This window comes from Notothenia rossii (genome assembly GCF_949606895.1).
Source record: "Notothenia rossii genome assembly, chromosome: 3".
NCBI lineage: Eukaryota > Metazoa > Chordata > Actinopteri > Perciformes > Nototheniidae > Notothenia > Notothenia rossii.
In genome coordinates this window covers 39,731,797-39,750,650 of record NC_136901.1, presented here as the reverse complement: position 1 = coordinate 39,750,650, position 18,854 = coordinate 39,731,797, and the positions used below count along the sequence as shown (strand labels likewise).

At 42.6% G+C, this 18,854-nt stretch overlaps 2 protein-coding genes across 3 annotated transcripts; both read right to left on the bottom strand.

Moving 5' to 3' along the window:
- Positions 1-689: 689 nt before the first annotated feature.
- LOC307032897 (uncharacterized protein) lies at positions 690-18,512 on the bottom strand (the record flags this gene model as incomplete). Its single annotated transcript, XM_079671175.1, has 4 exons — positions 690-2,353; positions 17,810-17,939; positions 18,194-18,321; positions 18,425-18,512. 4 exons carry the CDS (start codon positions 18,510-18,512, stop codon positions 1,152-1,154), a joined length of 1,548 nt encoding a protein of 515 aa, XP_079527301.1. The 3' UTR covers positions 690-1,151.
- LOC307033674 (uncharacterized protein) lies at positions 11,519-15,754 on the bottom strand. 2 transcript variants are annotated; one of them, XM_079672215.1, is made up of 11 exons: positions 15,427-15,754; positions 15,100-15,262; positions 14,907-14,990; positions 14,656-14,826; positions 14,389-14,564; positions 14,135-14,311; positions 13,860-14,029; positions 13,511-13,749; positions 13,172-13,423; positions 12,582-13,084; positions 11,519-12,465 (listed from the first exon to the last, which is right to left on the bottom strand). In XM_079672215.1, the coding sequence occupies exons 1-6, from the start codon at positions 15,502-15,504 to the stop codon at positions 14,183-14,185; spliced, it is 801 nt and encodes a 266-aa protein (XP_079528341.1). In that variant the 5' UTR covers positions 15,505-15,754; the 3' UTR covers positions 11,519-12,465; positions 12,582-13,084; positions 13,172-13,423; positions 13,511-13,749; positions 13,860-14,029; positions 14,135-14,182. The 2 variants fall into 2 exon arrangements, 1 of the variants encoding a protein (XP_079528341.1); XR_013806603.1 differs by having other exon boundaries at positions 14,479-15,754.
- Positions 18,513-18,854: the final 342 nt, after the last annotated feature.

Sequence of the window (18,854 nt, the reverse complement as noted above, 5' to 3'; positions counted from 1 at the left end):
TGAAAGTATTGTGTTTTACTTAAAAAACAAAGTGTTATAGTTTACAGAAGGTCTACCTACCTATAGGCTACCCGAATCTCTGAAATGTACTATATTCCTAAATATGCTATTGCTACACTTTATGGCAAAAATTGCACTTTTCTGTTGGTCTTGGTTAAGTACAACCTTGAAAAAAACAATGTTTTGTTGCTTAAGCTTATGTATTCAGTCATTATTCAATGGTATACTAAAATCCATGTGAAAAAAATTGCTTCTCACTGTTCTCAGGTCAAATATTTATATGTGATTAAAAATGCGATTAATTGCAATTAATTAATTACAAAGCCTGTAATTAATTAGGTCAATTTTTTTAATCGAGTCCCGGCCCTAGTATTTAATAATTGATTTATATTTTTGAATGATCTAATAATCTATATCTACCTAGTAACTAAAAGCTGTGAAATTAATGCAGTGGATTAAAAAGTACAATACTATCTTCTAAAATGTAGTAAAGTAGAAGTATAAAGCAGCATAAACTGAGACGTATTGGCATCAACCACTACTTACTACTTACTGGGCGTAATGTCCCATTTTAGAATCATATATATTGAATTACTGGATTATTTCATTTTTTATATATTAATGTTTTTGTTACATCCCTAATAAAGTGTAGGGAAATGGAGACAGTAACGAACAACAACCAATAACAGTCAGGGTGAAAGAGAACACAAGTTGATTTATTTACACCAGAGAAAATTCCCAGCTGCACAGGCAGGAAGTGATCAGCTGATTATCAGCAGTGAGAAAAAGGGGAAGAAGAGAAAAGAGCAGGAGGAGGGAAGGTCAGTCCACCTTAAATGAGCAGTGGGTGATCAGCAGGTGAAAGGCAGGACACAGGAACTTGGTCCTGAGGAGATGTAACAATTATTAAACAAGAAATAGACGAGTCAAGGAGTCAGAGAAATTAACTTTTCGGATTATTAGTGAATCGGTTGCCGGCGGGTAAAATCAGGCTTAGGCAGTAACGTATTACATGTAACGGCATTAGGTCATCAGGATACAAAATAGACAAATGTATTCCCTTACAGTTACAGAAGCAGCTGACGACCAACACACTTGTGTCTTTTGAAACGATTACGCCAATTAAATCTTTTGTCACAAACTCTGCAGCTCTATTTTTCCTCCCCTGTGTGGACTCTCATGTGTGACTTTAGATGTCCACTATGTGAAAAAGCTCTCTTACAGACTGAGCAGCTGTGTGGTTTCTCTCCTGTGTGGACTCTCATGTGTTTCTTTAAATTTCCACTATGTGAAAAAGCATTCTTACAAACTGAGCAGCAAAAGGGTTTCTCTCCTGTGTGGATTCTCATGTGTGCCGTTAAATTTACACTCACTGTAAAAGATTTGGTACAAACTGAGCAGCTGAATGGTTTCTCTCCTGTGTGGACTCTCATGTGTTTCTTTAAATGTATACTCTGTGAAAAAGCTTTCTTACAGACTGAGCAGCTGTGTGCTTTCTCTCCTGTGTGGACTCTCATGTGTTTCTTTAAATTTCCACTATGTGAAAAAGCATTCTTACAAACTGAGCAGCTAAAGGGTTTCTCTCCTGTGTGGACTCTCATGTGGTCCTTTAAACTTCCACGCTGTGAAAAAGCTTTTTTACAGACTGAGCAGCAGTGTGGTTTCTCTCCTGTGTGGACTCTCATGTGGTACTTTAAACTTCCGCTCTGTGAAAAAGCATTCTTACAAACTGAGCAGCTAAAGGGTTTCTCTCCTGTGTGGACTCTCATGTGGTCCTTTAAACTTCCACTCTGTGAAAAAGCTTTTTTACAGACTGAGCAGCTGAATGGTTTATGTTCAGCACTACGTCGTGGATCACTGACAGACTCATGTCTATTTTTCAGTGAGTTTGAGCCTGATGCAGGTTCTCTGGTCTCTTTCCAATCAGCACTGTCTTCAGTGTCAGGTTCAGAAGAGTCTCCAGCGTCAGGTTCAGAAGAATATTCAGTGTCAGGTCCAGAAGAGTCTCCAGTGTCCTCCTCAGGCTTTGGTTGTAAACTGCTTTCTGGATCTGAGTTCCTGGCTGGTTCTGGTCCTCGACAGTCATCTCCATCAGCTTCTGTTTCCATGTGTTCAGTTTGTCTTTGATGAGGCTGAGAGGACTGAGGTTTCTCTTTATCATCTTCACTCTTCACAGGGTCAGGAGTGAAAGTGGACTTGGTGATATCAGCCTCCTCCAGCTCCTGAAGCTGCTCTCCCCCCTGTTCCTGCTTAATGTGTGGGGGGGGCTCTGGGTCCTCCTGGTCCAGACTGGTGCTCCATTCCTGCTGGTCAGGGAGAAGCTCTTCTTTAACCACCACCAGCTGCTGGACGTCTGCAGGAAACAGGAAACACACAGTCAGAACAAACTGTTAAGTGTTAGCATTTAACAATCTAATCACCATTACAATAGGAGACATTTTGCAGCCCTAATTAATGCCTTTGTTTTTATATTTTCACATTATCTTTCTTAGTCCCACCTATTGTGTGTATGTTTTGGCTCAATTCACCTCTTGTAGCCCAGCCCCTTTGAAAATGAAAAAGTTTTTTTTCTTCTGGCGTAGCACTAGCGGCACTGTAAACAATGAATTGTATTTGAGATCGTTCACAGATACACTATGCCTACAGTATATAATTAAAATACTCTATTACAAATTAAAATCCTGCATTCAAACCTTATTTAAGTTAAAGTATGCAAGTATTAACAGAACATTTTACGGCACCTTCTTATGTAAAAGTAATGATGGTGCAGTAAAATGTTCCCTGTCAGTGTTTAGTTTATGTTGTTTCTTGATTATTTTGTATTTTGCATTTTACTGCTGTACATGTTCAAAGTTGCGCTTGTATAAATGATTATAGATGAGGGAACATGCTAAATATTCAAATGTGTGTGTTTTCTATATACAGTACAGTACCAGTCAAACGTTTGGACACCTTCTCATTCAATGTTTTTTGTTTATTTTAATTGGTTTCAGTGTTTATCCTATATACAAATAGCGGCGGCGCAGCTATATAATATATACCATGTACCACCAGAGGAAAGAATCCACTGGACCGGGTGTATTCTAACCTGAAGCATGCCTACAGAGAGGCACCACTCCCCCATTTAGGTCTATCTGACCACCTCTCACTGCTTCTCATCCCAGCTTACACCCCCCTCAGAAGTGACACCAAGCCGGTGGTCAAATATATCAGAACCTGGCCCGAGGGGGCACTCTCACAACTGCAAGACTGCTTCGAACACACAGCATGGGACATATTTTAACAGACAGACTTGGAGGAACACACAGAGCCTGTCTTATCCTACATCAAGTTCTGCACAGACACTGTAACTGTGGAAAAACGTATACGGGTCTACCCAAACCAAAAGCCATGGATGACAAGAATGGTACAGTCTCTCCTGAGTTCCCGTGATACAGCCTTCAGGACGGGGGAGGCAGCCCAGTACAGCTTGGCAAGGGCAAATCTGAGGAGAGGCATCAAGGCTGCAAAGGAGGACTACAAGGAAAAAGTGGAGGAGAATCTCACTCATAAAAACACACAGTGCTTTTGGCAGGGCCTTCAACAGCTAACCAACTATAAGGGCAAAACATCTGGCACTACTAGAGCTGACGCCCACCTTGCAGAGGAACTAAACCAGGGCTCGACATTATAAATGGCGCGCTGGCCCGGAAGCACTATTTAGACACCCCAGGCCAGCATAACGTACTTTCCACTTGCCCGCTCGGGCCACTAAAAATATTGCTTTAAAATAAAAAATTGTCCTGTGGTATTGGTATTTTGACTAGCAATTTAGTTAAATTGTTTCGTTTATTAACTCTACAACATAGCGTTTCGTGAGGCGGTTGTCTTGTTGGGTGAAAAGCAAACAGCTGTTTGCTGCGGAGCGCAAAGCGAGCAGGCTCCCGTGAGCGGGAGCGCGCTCCTTCTTCACTACAGACTATCCAGCTAACCATTTGCCAAAATGTTTTTAATACCAGCGGTAACCAGCCAAGCGCCGGGCAAAAAACTATCTTCAAATAAAAGAAAGTCACCGGAGGAGTTAAAGGAGAGTGACAGGGAGTATGAGAAGAAGAGGGAGAGAAGGTTTTAGCCACACTGTAACGCGTCCTAAAAACCTTTTATAATCTCGATTAGATTTATGATTCGAAAATTATAAAGTGACAAAACGTACAAAACGTGGAGATTATCCGGCTGAACAAAACGTGCATTTATCAAACAGGTTTGTTTTCCACAGACATTATTTCCAGCTATTTTCCAAAACCCTGTGGAGAAATCCCATTGCATTTTGTCGAGGAAACCAGCAGTTTATACTTCCTGGTTTTAGGACACGTCACTGCACCTCTCAATATGATGCCAATATAACAAGGTCTTCTGTCGGCTCTATACATCAATGCCGACCTATGCTGACAAGTAAGTGAAGAGTAGAAAATATAAAAGGTATTGGCTATAGGGAAATGACCCAGTAGTTTAGGAGAATGAAGGTTGTAATCTAATCTATTACATAGCCATTACATTTCTAACTCCTGATGACAGGAAGGCAGAAAGCGCATTATACAAATAATAATACTCATAATAATAGCTGACATTTTTTAACAATGACCAAAATATCATTATTTTTAATAAACCAAATATGAACAATTGAGGAAATGAGGAAGAACTGATGATTCAAATGTAGTACAAGTAGTAATGTAGTTAGTGCATAAATTACTATTGCAACAAATGTGTTAATTTTCTTCATTATAAGTCGATTTTTTTTTTGTGGCTACGCTTCCCTGTAGTCTCTGGATTTCCTTGCTCTCACGGAGACCTGGATCACTCCATCCAACACATCCACCCCAGCAGCTCTCTCCACAGCATATTCCTTCTCCCATACACCCAGACCCACTGGCAGAGGAGGTGGCACTGGTCTCCTGCTCTCTCCTAACTGGAGCTTTTCCCTCTTCAAGCTACCGAACCTCACTCCTTCCACCTTTGAATTCCGTCACAGTTACCCATCCTATACAATTAACCATTGTTGTTCTCTTCGTTCCAACTCCTGCCTCCAAACTCTGCTGCAGAAACTCTCCTCTCTACTCTCTCATCCTCTCTGGACTCTCTCTGTCCTCTCACATCTCGGCAGGCTCGTCAGTCCCCTCCTGCTCCCTGGCTAAATGACACACTGCGTGCTAATAGAACCATCCTTAGGGCAGCAGAGCGGAAATGGTGGAAATCCAAACACCACGACGACCTCCTAACCTATCAGGCTCTCCTCTCCTCTTTCTCTGCTTCCATCTCTCAGGCAAAAAGCACTTTCTTTCAAGATAAGATTCAATCTTCCTATTCCAATCCCCAAAAACTATTTTCTATCTTCTCCACCCTCTTGGACCCCCCCAAAGCCCCTTCCCCCTCCTCCCTTCTGTCAAGCGACTTTGTTAACCACTTTGAAAAAAAAGGTTGATGATATTCGCTCTTCGTTTTCTGACTCACCCTTACTCACCGCTGGGTCACCAGACCCTCTTTTCACCCACACACAGACCTCCTTCTCCCCTCTCTCTCCAAGTGAGGTTCTTACCCTCGTTACCTCTGCCCGTCCTACCACCTGTCCTCTGGACCCTATCCCCTCAAACGTCCTTCAGACTATCGCTCCTGATATTCTACCATTTCTCACCCATTTCATCAACACTTCTCTAACTTCTGGTCACTTTCCAAACAGTCTCAAGGAGGCAAGAGTAAACCCTCTCCTAAAGAAACCCACTCTCAACCCGTCTGATGTTATAAACTACAGGCCTGTCTCTCTCCTCCCGTTCCTGTCTAAAACACTTGAACGCACTGTCTTTAAACAACTCTCCTGTTATCTCCATCAGAACAACCTTCTGGATCCGCACCAGTCTGGTTTCAAGGCAGGTCACTCAACAGAAACTGCCCTCCTTGCTGTCTCTGAGGAACTGCACACTGCTAAAGCAGCCTCCCTCTCCTCTGTCATCATCCTTCTGGACCTGTCTGCTGCATTCGACATGGTGAACCATCAGATCCTCCTTCGCACTCTCCAAGAACTTGGAGTTTCAGGCTCTGCACTTTCCCTCCTCACCTCATACCTCAAAGACCGCACCTGCAGGGTAACTTGGAGAGGGTCCGAGTCCGACCCTTGTCAATTAGCTACAGGGGTCCCTCAGGGCTCTGTTCTTGGTCTTCTCCTCTTCTCCTTGTACACAAACTCGCTCGGATCTGTCATTAGCCCGCATGGTTTTTCATACCACTGCTACGCTGACGACACCCAACTAATTCTGTCCTTTCCCCGCTCAGAGACCCAGGTCGTCACGCGCATCTCTCTCTCGGTGGATGTCTGCTCATCACCTCAAGCTCAACCTTGACAAGACTGAACTGCTTTTCCTTCCGGGAAAAAGATTGTCCCACTCTTGACCTAACAATCAACATCGGCACCTCTGTTGTTTCCCCGACTCAGACTGCAAGGAATCTGGGTGTGATCCTAGATAACAAACTGTCCTTCACTGCAAACATTGCTGCTACAACCCGCTGCTGCAGATACACGCTTTACAACATCAGGAGGATACGTCCCCAGCTGACCCAGAAATCAGCGCAGGTTCTGGTCCAGGCTCTCGTCATCTCACGCCTAGACTACTGCAACTCCCTCCTGGATGGTCTACCTGCATGTGCCATCCGACCTCTGCAGCTCATCCAGAATGCAGCTGCTCGTCTGGTCTTCTACCTTCCAAAATTCTCCCACACCACGCCACTCCTCCGCTCCCTTCCGGTAACTGCTAGAATTAGGGCAGGGCGATTTGGCCTAAAAATTAAATCTCGATTTTTTTTCTAACTAATGGACAATTTTCGATTTAAACCTCGATTCTTTTCAGTTTTTTTCTAAACAAACCAGATCAAGACAAAATTGAAATACATATTTTCTTTATTAACACAATAAAAATAAATGAGATTACCAAGTAGTCTAGGCCTATGTGAACAAATCAGTTGTTCAAGAATAAAACAAATAAAATAAAAACAGCACCACTTGGCTTTCATGAATGTGCAAAGATTTTTTTTAAATCAAACTGAAAAAAAAATCTCTTGTAGGCCATCCCTGAAAAAACTTGTAAAATGAAATACAGCAAATAATATCGGGCAGAGCTGCAGATCGGGTAGTCACAGGCAATGTGGCTGAGTTTTGTGCGCGTTCGAGAAGGGTCTAGCTGCGGCCGCAGACAGTACACAGCACTACACGAAACTACACGACACGCCCACCTGACACGACACTACGGTGGCTGAGAGGCACTACCGTTAAAAGCGAATTGACGAGATTTACATCATACAGCCCATGTAGTATAATATTTGACAAATGATGAATTACAGCAAACATGTGCAATATCTCCATTATTACAGCTCCGTGGGCTGGCAGTAAGGCAATATGGTCCGTTGTTATTGTGCATCCATGGGTAAAGAGAAACTCATGTAGTACTGAACACGTAACATGAACGTGCCGGGCGGCGCGGTCCCGTGGGTTGGATGCGCGTTCATAATGCCGAGGAAAATAACTCTCAGAATAACGTTATTAGCAAATTTCACAACAATGTTTTTAATAAGGGCTATACAAACGTTCATACTGGGTAGTTTATTTAGTTTAAAAAAATGTATCCAACGAGTTACAGACCACTCTTTCCCAATGTAAGTCAATGGGAAAAAGTGTTTCCGGGCCCAGCAACCTAAGGGAAGTGTAGTACCGCCGTTTGGCCACAACGAATATTCTCATCAGACTCCGGCGCACTTCCTGGGGGCTTGGTTCAACCTATAGGTTCAACTTCCACTGTCCGCGGCCGCAGCTAGACCCTTCTCAGCCACCGTAGTGTCGTGTCAGGTGGGCGTGTCGTGTAGTGTTGTGTACTGTCCGCGGCCGCAACTAGACCATATTGGCGCGTTCTGGAAAGTGAGAGAGTAAGCTACTACGGAGTCCCTTAAAGCAAAACAAATCTAGAGTCTAGAAATGTTTTTAAATCGCGATTTTTCGGTTCAGCCATTTCACAAACCGTAGGAAAGTAAGAATGCAAATTAATCGTTAAAACCGAAAAAATCGCCCAGTCCTAGCTATAATCCACTTCAAGACGCTGGTACTTGCGTACCATGCTGTGAATGGATCTGGCCCTTCCTACATCCAGGACATGGTTAAACCGTACACCCCAGCACGTGCACTCCACTCTGCATCAGCCAAACAGCTCGCTGCACCCGCACTGCGAGGGGGTACCCAAGTTCCCATCAGCAAAAACACTGGGTTTGCTATCCTGGCTCCAAAATGGTGGAATGAGCTCCCCATTGAAATCAGGACAGCAGATAGCTTGCACATCTTCCGGCGCAGACTGAAAACTCATCTCTTTCGACTCCACTTCGAGCGATAGAATTACTAACAAAGCACTTATATACTAATAAAGGGCTGGCTTATCTAAAGCCAGTTGAGTAGCACTTGAAATGTTTGGTTCTATGAAACCTGATGTACTTATATGATTCTGTTTTCTTCAAGGTTGTATCTTCCCGGTCGAATGTACTTATTGTAAGTCGCTTTGGATAAAAGCGTCAGCTAAATGCAATGTAATGTAATGTAATGTAATTTAGTCAAGTTTTAGTCGACTAAAAGTCTGAACATTTTAGTCTTATTTTAGTCGACTAAAACAGTAAATATTTTAGTCAAGATTTAGTCAAAGAAAACTAATTATTTTAGTCTACTTTTTGTCAATGAAAACTGTTGAGTCTTTCTTAGTCATCTGGGGCCGTATTCACAAAGGATCTTGGGGCTAAAAGTAGCTCCTAACTGGCGAATTTAGGAGAAACTCCTAAACATAATGGGCGTGTCAGTCTTAAATTTGGGACTCCTAATTTTATTCACTAAGAGCAATTCACAAAGTATTTTAGGCCTAAAAGTAGCACCTAAGTTTAGGAGAGCTTAAAAGTCCTCGAGAGGACTCCTAACTCAGTAAGACCTATTCACAAAGAATCTGAAAATGGCTGCGAGACGAAATGTTTTGGAGACAATGGAAGACTGTGAATTGATCAAGAGATATAGGCTAAATCGTGAGGGTATCAAACTTGTTGTGGAATTAGTGCAGGATGCAATAACATCCCCGACTAACAGGAATAACCCGATTAGTCCGGAAATAAAATGTTTGGCAACACTACGATATTTAGCAACAGGGAAAATGCAACTTTGCAATGCCGACGATTTAGGAATATCGCAACCATCAGTCAGCCGTGCCATAAACCAAACCATCAACGCGCTCTCTAGACCACATATCATCCAACAGTTTATCCGGTTTCCTTTGGACAATCAACAACTACACAGGATCAAAGCCAACTTCATGGCAACTGCAGGTATGCCCGGTGCGGTCGGTGCTATTGACGGGACGCACATAAAAATAATTGCGCCCTCAAAAGATGAGGACGTGTTCGTCAATAGAAAGAAAGTACATTCCATCAACACGCAGATTGTTTTCATTCATCATGATAGGGGGGCTTTAACGGCGGTATGGGCTGTTATTGAAAGTGTTTAAGTGCTGGAAATATGCTCATTGGATAATAGTTTGCGGGGTGCTTTTAATTGCCTCCTTGATTTAATGCAATTTACGTATTTTTATTGTTTGCTCTCTCTCTTTAACGTGCATATACAACGTCATTATCGTGGTCTGCACAAACTTGTCATCATGCGTGTATTCTGCTAACTGCACTGTCCATAACTATTTGATAGGAATACATTTCTAGCCTAGGCTATTTCCTTGTTTTAGTGGGCTCGTTTGTGGGATGTTGCGGATGAGTTTCACCGAGACCGCCTGCTCTGAACAACCAATCACCGTACTGACCTCTTCTAAACTCCTGCACGAGAATCGACGTAATCCATAGCAACGGCGCGTCACTCTTAGTTCACTCTTAGTGATTTATCCTTAGTATGAGTAAGTCTCAGCGGCTTTGTGAATAACTTTTAAGAAAAAACTCCTACGTAAAATGTTTTAGCGCGAGTTAGGAGCACTCCTAGCGGTAAGATAAAATGCTTAGTGAATACGGCCCCAGATATTGAACATTTCAGTCAAACTAGTCTAGCCAAAACCAATAACATGTCATTTTAGTCAAACTTATACTCCACCCAATAAGATTATATCTTGTCCTTATTTGATGAAAAACACAGGTTGAATGATTAAGAAGCTTTGCAGAGAGTATCTGGTTTGTGGTGTTTTTACCAGCTGTGTTATGGCCACATTGCTTCCCTTCTGATGAAACAATGCATTCGCTGTTTTTCTCCGCCTCATTTTAGTGAAAATTGGCCCAAATATCACATTGTTTCTTTCTCCCGAGCAGTGGTGGCTTTAGACTTTTTCGTTGTCAGTCATTTTGACGGACAGGATTGTTACTTTTCCGTCATAATCCATTATTACCCGTCGAGTGCACAATTTATCCCTCACTCGCGCTGACGGGGGGGTATTCGGTTAACGCGAGTGCGACCACTGCTCCCAAGCCCTGTTGTTGCTATTTTATTTTCTGTTAAATAAGGTTAGTTAGACCATGAGTTAGACCCGAGTCTTCCTGACAGTTCATATTGTGCCGCTGCCCGGTGTAATTCGAATGTACCGCCGCGCGCAGCACAGACACACAGCTGCTGCCCAGCCGCAGCACCGGAAATGGAACTGCTGGGAGAAAAACTGACTATCAGAGATGTAACGTATCTTTGATAATATTTCGTCTCCTCATTTTTCGTCAACGAAAGTAAAGAGAGATTTTGGCATAGTTTTTATTTAACAAACTACATTTTCGTCTCTTCACTTTTCGTCAACGATATTGCATGTTGATTTCGTTACAGTTATTGTTTACTGCCGTCGGTGCAGTCTCGTCATCGTCCCGTTTTCGTCATGGAAAAAAAGGTTGTTGACGAACATATTTCGTCATAGTTTTAGTCAACGAAATTCACACTAGTGCCGAGCCCTCTACACTCTCTACACACACTCTCTGATTCACCCCTCCAACTCCATTATCAAATTTGCAGATGACACCACTGTGGTCGGCCAAATATATAAGGGAGACGACGAGTCGGCATACAGAGGCGAGATCCTGAAGCTGTCTGCGTGGTGTTCAGCTGACAACCTACATCTGAACACAAGCAAAACAAAAGAAATCATCATAGACTTCAGAAAGCACCGTCCAGAACCCGCCCCCCTTCACCTCAATGGAGAGAGAGTGGAGAGGGTCCACCTTTAAGTTCCTGGGGGTTCACATTTCGGAGAGCCTCAGCTGGACAGCACACACCACTGCAGCAGTTAAGAAGACCCAGCAGCGACTACACTTCGGAGAAACCGACTGAACAAGAAGCTGCTGGTGTCCTTCTACCGGGCGACCATCGAGAGCGTGCCGTCATACTCCATCTCGGGGTGGTATGCAGGATGCTCAGCTGCGGACAAGAAAGCCCTGAAGAGAGTGATCAGGATGGCAGAGAAAACCATTGGCTGCCCCCTGCCTTCTCTGGAACACATCTCCACCTCCCGCTGCCCCAACAGAGCTAACAAAATAATAAAGGACAGCTCTCACCCAGGTCACAGACTGTTCTCTCTCCTGCCTTCTGGGAGAAGATACAGGGGCTTCAAGTCACGGACAAACAGACTCAAAAACAGTTTCTACCCCTGGGCCGTCAGGCTGCTTAACCACCACACATAATGCAATAACCGTAACCATTCTCACACATACACATCTTTTTAAATGCACTTTATATACTATTTTTATATCAATATTTTTAACTATTTATTGCCCCGTATGATTGTTTATGTTGTCTGTTCGTGTTATGTATGTGTTTGTATTTTTTGCGCACCGGGACAGAGTTGCACTCTGAATCTCGTTATACTCTGTGTATAATGACAATACAGTGTTTCCCACAGATCTGAAATATACTTGGGGGGGAAGGTGCCAGGGGGGGGGGGCTGCGAGCGGTGTGAGCGGACCGCGGGGCGGGCTTTGTGACGTGCAACACATGTGACAAACAACAAGTTTTAACAACAGGTTTATTCATTAACTTTACATTACTGTATGGCAATATTCATTTTGTACAAAGATGGCACTGTTTGTCAGAGCACTTAATCCGTCTAGGTTTGTTGAAGAACAGCTCCAACGCCTGTGTGTATGAGAACGCCTCATCCCATCCCGCTGGTCCACTGACTGCTATCCGCATACATGCAGCCAGGTGCTCCCCTTTCAGTCGGTTTCTCATGTCAGTTTTCATCTGTAAAACAGACAGTTTGTTTTAAATGAACTATACAGAATGACATGCAAGACACGTACCCTGTTCATCCTAGAAAAATCCCTCTCGCAGTTTACACTGGAGACAGGGATGACCAGCCCCGCTGAAGAGAGAAGGCTGAGGTTTGGGTATATTTCTGCCCATTCGTCCTTCTCACTGGCCAGGAGCTGCATGATCTCAGCTTGTGTCTTGTCCTTCAGAGATTAGCCAAGGCAGGGCAAATGAGTATACAGTATAATTGAAACATTTACAGATGTCAAAACAAGCAATTCTAACCGTCAAGTTCATATTAATTTAGGTATTTACCAACCTTAAATGTTCCTTCAAGAACATGCTGCTTGTAGGAGGTCCACTCTTGGATAACTGTGGCATCCTGCCCTGGGATGAATTTGTTGGCAAGGGTCTGCAACATTGAAATGTTGGTTATATCATTGGAGGTAACTGCCTTTGGACCCAGGACACTGAAGGCCCCCAGCACTTCAATATGCTGGAACCTGCTCTCAATGTTGCTCTCCAGGCTGCAGATGTAAGGTTTGAGGACCTGGAATGATATTATACATTTTTCAGTTCAAGGAAAATAAATATTGGAATGTAAAAGTAAGAAGGGATGTATTTACATCTCTGACAAATCTGGCCCACATATCTTCCCGGGGGCGCTCCCCTCCTGATCCTCTCCTCCTCTCCGGCAATGCTAAACGCCCCAAGTCGACCTGGGTTGTCCAAGTCTTGGTGTAGGCGAGCAAGGAACGTTCCGGGGAGTGGGGTCTCGCCTGCCTCCAGAATTCTCCTCAGAGTAACAAGTGTGACTGGCACCTAAATGTGGAAAAAGACAACAATATAATAGGATGGATAATGCAAATAACTGGGAGCATCAAATGCATTTCTTTGTAATCTACCTACTCCTTTATGTGGAGAAAGTTCACATCAGCTCTCTGAAACACCTTAGACAGCATTGCAATGTGGGGCAGCACATCTGCCTGAAGGTAGAGGGCAGCCACAAAGCGGTATGTGGCACAGACATTATAGACCTTTGGCCACTGGGCACTTCCTTGTGGTTGCTTCTTCCGCCAGAGCAGCCAGCACAGCTGTAAGGTTCCTCTGGAGGTTTTGAACGGCTAGGTGCTGCGATAGCCACCTTGTATCTTTCACCTCCTAACAACAAGTAGAAACACTGGTAAGTAAAATATATGTAAATAATATGACACCACAATAGTATTATGAAAATAGGTGAAAACACACCTTGACTTTCAAGTCGTTCAGACCAAGAGTGGTAGCGGCAGCACTCAGTGTGGCTGACCTATTTGCACTATTTCGGAAGAATAGGTGCAGTCCCTGCAGGTGGTTCCTGAAGTTTGCCATATACCTGACAGCATTTGAGGCATCTTTGCATGCCAGTGCTAGTCTGTGAGCAGCACACGCTACAGAAACCAGCTTTGGAAAACTGTCTGTGAGCTGCTTTGCCACTCCATTCAGACGGCCTAAGTTTAAGAATTAAATGCAGTGTTGAGGGCGTCATTTTGTTTCCTTTAATAACAGCTGACAATACACATTTCACACAATCCATTAGATTTAACCATAAACTCCATACCCGTCATCACTGCTGCACCGTCTGTCCCGAGTCCATAGAGCCTGTCTACCGGGAGATCCTTCTTCTGTAGTACACTCTTGATGGCAGCAACAACGCTGTCAGCTTTCCCATCTTCCAGAGTTACCAGGTCAAGGAAGTGGTTGAAAACATAACCCTCTTTATCCAGGTGTCTAAAATAAAAATGTATAGGTTTTCACACATATTAATAAATATTAAGTTTAACTAGGCCTACATCTTTATTTAAATGCACATCATACATTTAAAAAATACCCCACCTAACATGTAAATCCAGCTGGCGGTTTACAGATACATCTGTGGTTTCATCAACCTCTAGACCTGATTGCTTGAGATGACCTTATCTCTTCCAAAATAGGCGACTCTACTATCTCTGCAAGGATCTCCAGCATTTCATCCACTATTCTGTGTGATTGATAATTGTTTCTTTGATCCACCTGAGAAAAAGACATCATTTAACATTTAGCTGGTCAAAGTTCTTAGTTTCACAAGCATCATTTTGTACTAGGTTTACCTTCAGATTTTCAAAGTAATCACAACCCAAAAGCTGAGCTAAACTTAAGAGCTTAGGGTAGTTGGTGTGGTGAGCCATCTCATTCTTTACTAGCCAGTAAAGACATTTGAATCCACCTATGACGGCCTCATGCTCCATAATAACTGTGGGCTCAAAAGCCTGCATCACTGAGTAGCCTAGACCAAGGGCAAAGACATAATTCATTATATGAGCCAAACATGGTTGATAGGTTGTAGAAATTAGCTTTACATAAAAAAAATGATATACCTGATGCAAGTGAGACCTGATGCTTTACACTATATTGATGAGGCTCTGAGGAGATGTGGCGCTCGATATAATCCTTGCGGAAAACAAGAATCCCAACTTCTATGAAAGCCCATTTTAAGGGGCCTTTCTTTATTGGAGGCTTGTGTTGCCTGCAGATTCGGCAAAACATTCCTTTTTAAAAAGAAAAACGTGTTAATTCTTACAAAAAATAAGTTTTATTACAAATATGAACTTGCAAATGCCATTCATACCATGCTGGGTGAGGTAGAGCCAATTCTTGAACTGTGGCATTTTGAGCCAATCAGGGTTCCATCCTGAGTGGCGATGCTTGGAATCTGAAAATAATGCATTGGTATTACTGCATTTAAATGGTAGAGTTCTCCTTGCTATTATACTATGTCTGTGTCTGTGTCTGTGATGCTTGGAACTGTGCTGCTTGTTCACCTGCACCTGCTTGTACCACACTGGGACCTGCTGCTGCTTGTATCACACTGGGACCTGCACCTGCTTCTACACTGGGACCTGCTGCTGCTTCTACCACACTGGGACCTGCTGCCTCTCCCTCAGTACTCTGACTAGTTGTGCCAGCATCTTCACTGACCACCGGCTAGAATTGAAAACAAGCTTGAATCTAGTTTGGTCTCTGCATTGCAACTCACTGTTGACTGCAATTGTATAATTTCAGGTCAAATGAACCGACATATATCATTATTGAGACTTATGCATTTATTATTGCCATTGCAAGCAAAATGCTAACATTGGCTAAGTTACCTGTGGTCTCTCCTCCTCTCCTCGTCTCTCCTCCTCATCCTCACGCCGTATTCTCTTAAAATATTTTTGAATACTCATATCTGAGGAGTAATGCAGGGGAAATTAACAGTCTAACCTTAGCTAAAGTTAATCTGTGTCCTTCTAACTGGCATAGCCCGAAGAGAAAACAAATTATAATCTTTTTTATATTTAATTTAGCACACGTAACTTGCACGCAGCAAAGTTGGCCTGGTTACGTTAAATACACTCTTAGTTGCCACTAACTTCAAATAATTCGAATCTCCTACCAAAGTCAGAAAACAGCAACACAATAAGGAGAAAATAGTTACTTTACCTTAGTGTCCGCGTCTTCTAAATTAACGTCGTCTTCTCCGTTTTTCGTTTCCCTCCACGCGATGGCAGCACGAACAGGAGGTGTCGAGCGAGGGATCATACACTAGTTAATCAATCACAGAGCGAACAGGGGGGGATTATTGTCCCCTAGTTAATCAACCGCAGAGCGAACAGGCACAGGAGACGTAGAGCGAGGGCTCATTGTCCATTAGTTAATCACTCGCAGATGGCGTCGCTCGCGGACGGATACATTTTTTTTTAAAAAGGTCCGAAATATACTTGGGCGGGCCTTAATATACCTGGGCGGCCCGCCCAAGTATTAACATTGTTTGGGAAACACTGCAATAAAAGGCTTTAACTTTAACTTAAATATATTAGACCCTCCAGAAAAACGCGATTCTGTGATCGCAGAATTTACCGCATAATCAGCAAAATGGCGCAGATTTTTAAAAGGCCGCATATTTATCAAAAGGCCGCATAATCCCCGCATTTTTCCACACAAAGTTCAGAAGAAAAAAAAGTTGACTCGTCTTGACGTGACGTCATTAGCTCGCGCATCACAGAATGTAAACAACACTGTATAGAGTGAACGTGTGGAGTTCACACGATAGAGAAAACACCAAGATGAAAAAATCTAATCCATCTCATTTACCGACGAACATTTCTACTAAAGACCGGGCAAAAAGTGGGGGGAAACTATTCTGCACCCCGTGCAACTGTGTGTTGGAGCATAAGAGAAAATTGACGGGGACGACCCACTTTGATTCATTCAAACATTCGAAAATGCTTTCTGCTGCTTCGGACAAGAAAGCCAAACAACTCACGTTCAGCGAGGCATCAACCTCCAAAACCCTTTCGAGGGCTACAAGAAACGAAGTGAGTAGCCTCCAAGATTGAAGCTGGTCAGATAACGAACGAGTAAATGAAAACGGAATGAGAAGGAGAAGTGTGTGTGTGTGTGTGTGTGTGTGTGTGTGTGTGTGTGTGTGTGTGTGTGTGTGTGTGTGTGTGTGTGTGTGTGTGTGTGTGTGGGGGGGGGGGGGGGTGTGTGTGTGTGAGATTAAAAAAGCCCAATTGCTTTTACAATAAATAAACATTGAATGTGTTTAATTGAATAGTAAAAGGGGTTTAACGTTAGTGGCAGTTTGTGTGTGAGAGAGAATAAATAAGACAGCCCAATATTACAAAATTGTTATTCTTTTTCCCCGCATATTTAGCATATTTCGCAACTTTCTGCATATTTCGCAACTTCCCGCGATTTCACCGCATAAAATCACATAAAAACCCCGCATGTTTAATCGCATAATCAAGGATTTTAGCCCGCATAATCAAGGAATTTAGCCCGCATAATAAAGGATTTTTGCCCGCGTTTTTCTGGAGGGTCTAATATATATACAGAATATATTATAAATACATGTTGGCAATAATTGATTGGTGAGATTTTACATTAGTTTATATTAATATTTTAATTTCTTAATGAACTTTGTACTAGTTCCCCTATTCTTTATCAAGTAACATTTTAGATGTGTTTAATGTATTATTGAACATATGTATTCATTGATTTCTTCATGAATTATTCTAGCACAATTTGAATTAATCCAAAGTATTTGTTTGTATTTGCTTTTACACATTTAAAAAGAAAAGGTGAATAAAAAAAGCACAAACTAAAGTATCAATGTATGTCACATTTAACCAACTAGTGCCTACATGTATGGGTAATATTTAAATCAGTACATTAAATGGTATATTATTCAATGTATGTATTTTTATAAATATATTTATTTTGGTAGGTTTGCTCTTCTGCAATACATTTTAATTATTATATTATAAGTACATGTGTCTAATAATACTTACATACTTTTACTTACATAAGATATGAATGCAGTACTTTAACTTGTAATGGAGTATTTTCACAGTGTGGTGTTTGTACTTTTACTTCAGGATCTACTACCTGCAGCAAGTGCTGATAAAGGGTCTAAAGTGTTATTAATGTGACAATAAAGTGCTACTGAAGAGTGTAAAGTGTTGATTAAGGGTAAAGGGAACTGACCTGCTCTGTGTATCCGAAGCTGAGGCTGTAAAACAGCGTCCAGTAGTTTCTGGAGTCTCTTGTTGTCCTCTTTGGAAAGAGACAGCTCCTCCTCGAGCTCTGCTATCCCAGCAGCAGTGAGTCGCTGCTTCTTCAACGACAGCAACATTTGGACTTTACTCATGTTTCCTAGATCACCTTTTCCTGCAGACTCCGTTAAACACACCGTTTCTCTCTCCATCAAACTCTCAATCTGACTAGTGTTGCTAACGTGTTTCCAGCTAGCATGCTAAGCTAGCTCCTATAGTCCGAGGTAAACGCTCCAGAAAAAAGAGCACACAGTCCATTCAGAGGTTTATCCAAACACACAGATGATGGACCAGTAGAGCTGGAGCTCACACACACTTTCTCAGGAACGCAGATTGAACCGTAGCGACGAGACGCCACATGGATCCAGCTTCTTCTTCTTCTTCTCCTTCTTCTTCTCTCGGTTTTTGGTGGGTTGCAAACAGCTTTAAGGTGCATACCGCCACCTACTGTACAAGAGTGTGTTTCACCATATCATCCTATCACCACTTGTGGAATTATACCACTGTATTTACATTGTTTCACATTCTTCCAATCAATCCCCCTCACCTTCTGTTCCTAGTGTCCCCATCAGGCTCCACTCCCTGCCTGCTTCTCTAACCCTGTCTCTTAGTGTTTCCCTCTCTGTTGTGTACATGTTGCAGTGTGATGTGTTCCACATTTTCTTTCACTCCACACCCCCTGCATTCTTCAACTTCGCTTTTTCCCTTTAAAAACATTGTGCCGTTTAATCCTGTATGATCCAGTCTGAGTCTAGTGATTGTGATCTCCTCCTGTCTATTTCTTTCTGTAAGGACTTTATTATGACTGTTTGTGTACTGTTGGAGATTTGGAGGATGTTGAAAACCAACCTCGTCTCCGCGTGTCGTTTGCTAAGCTGGGTGAATTCGTAAAAAAGGAAGGGATTAAGAAACACCAGAATACAAGTTAAACAATAATCCTGCTTTTAATGATATACAGTAACGATACAAAATACAAA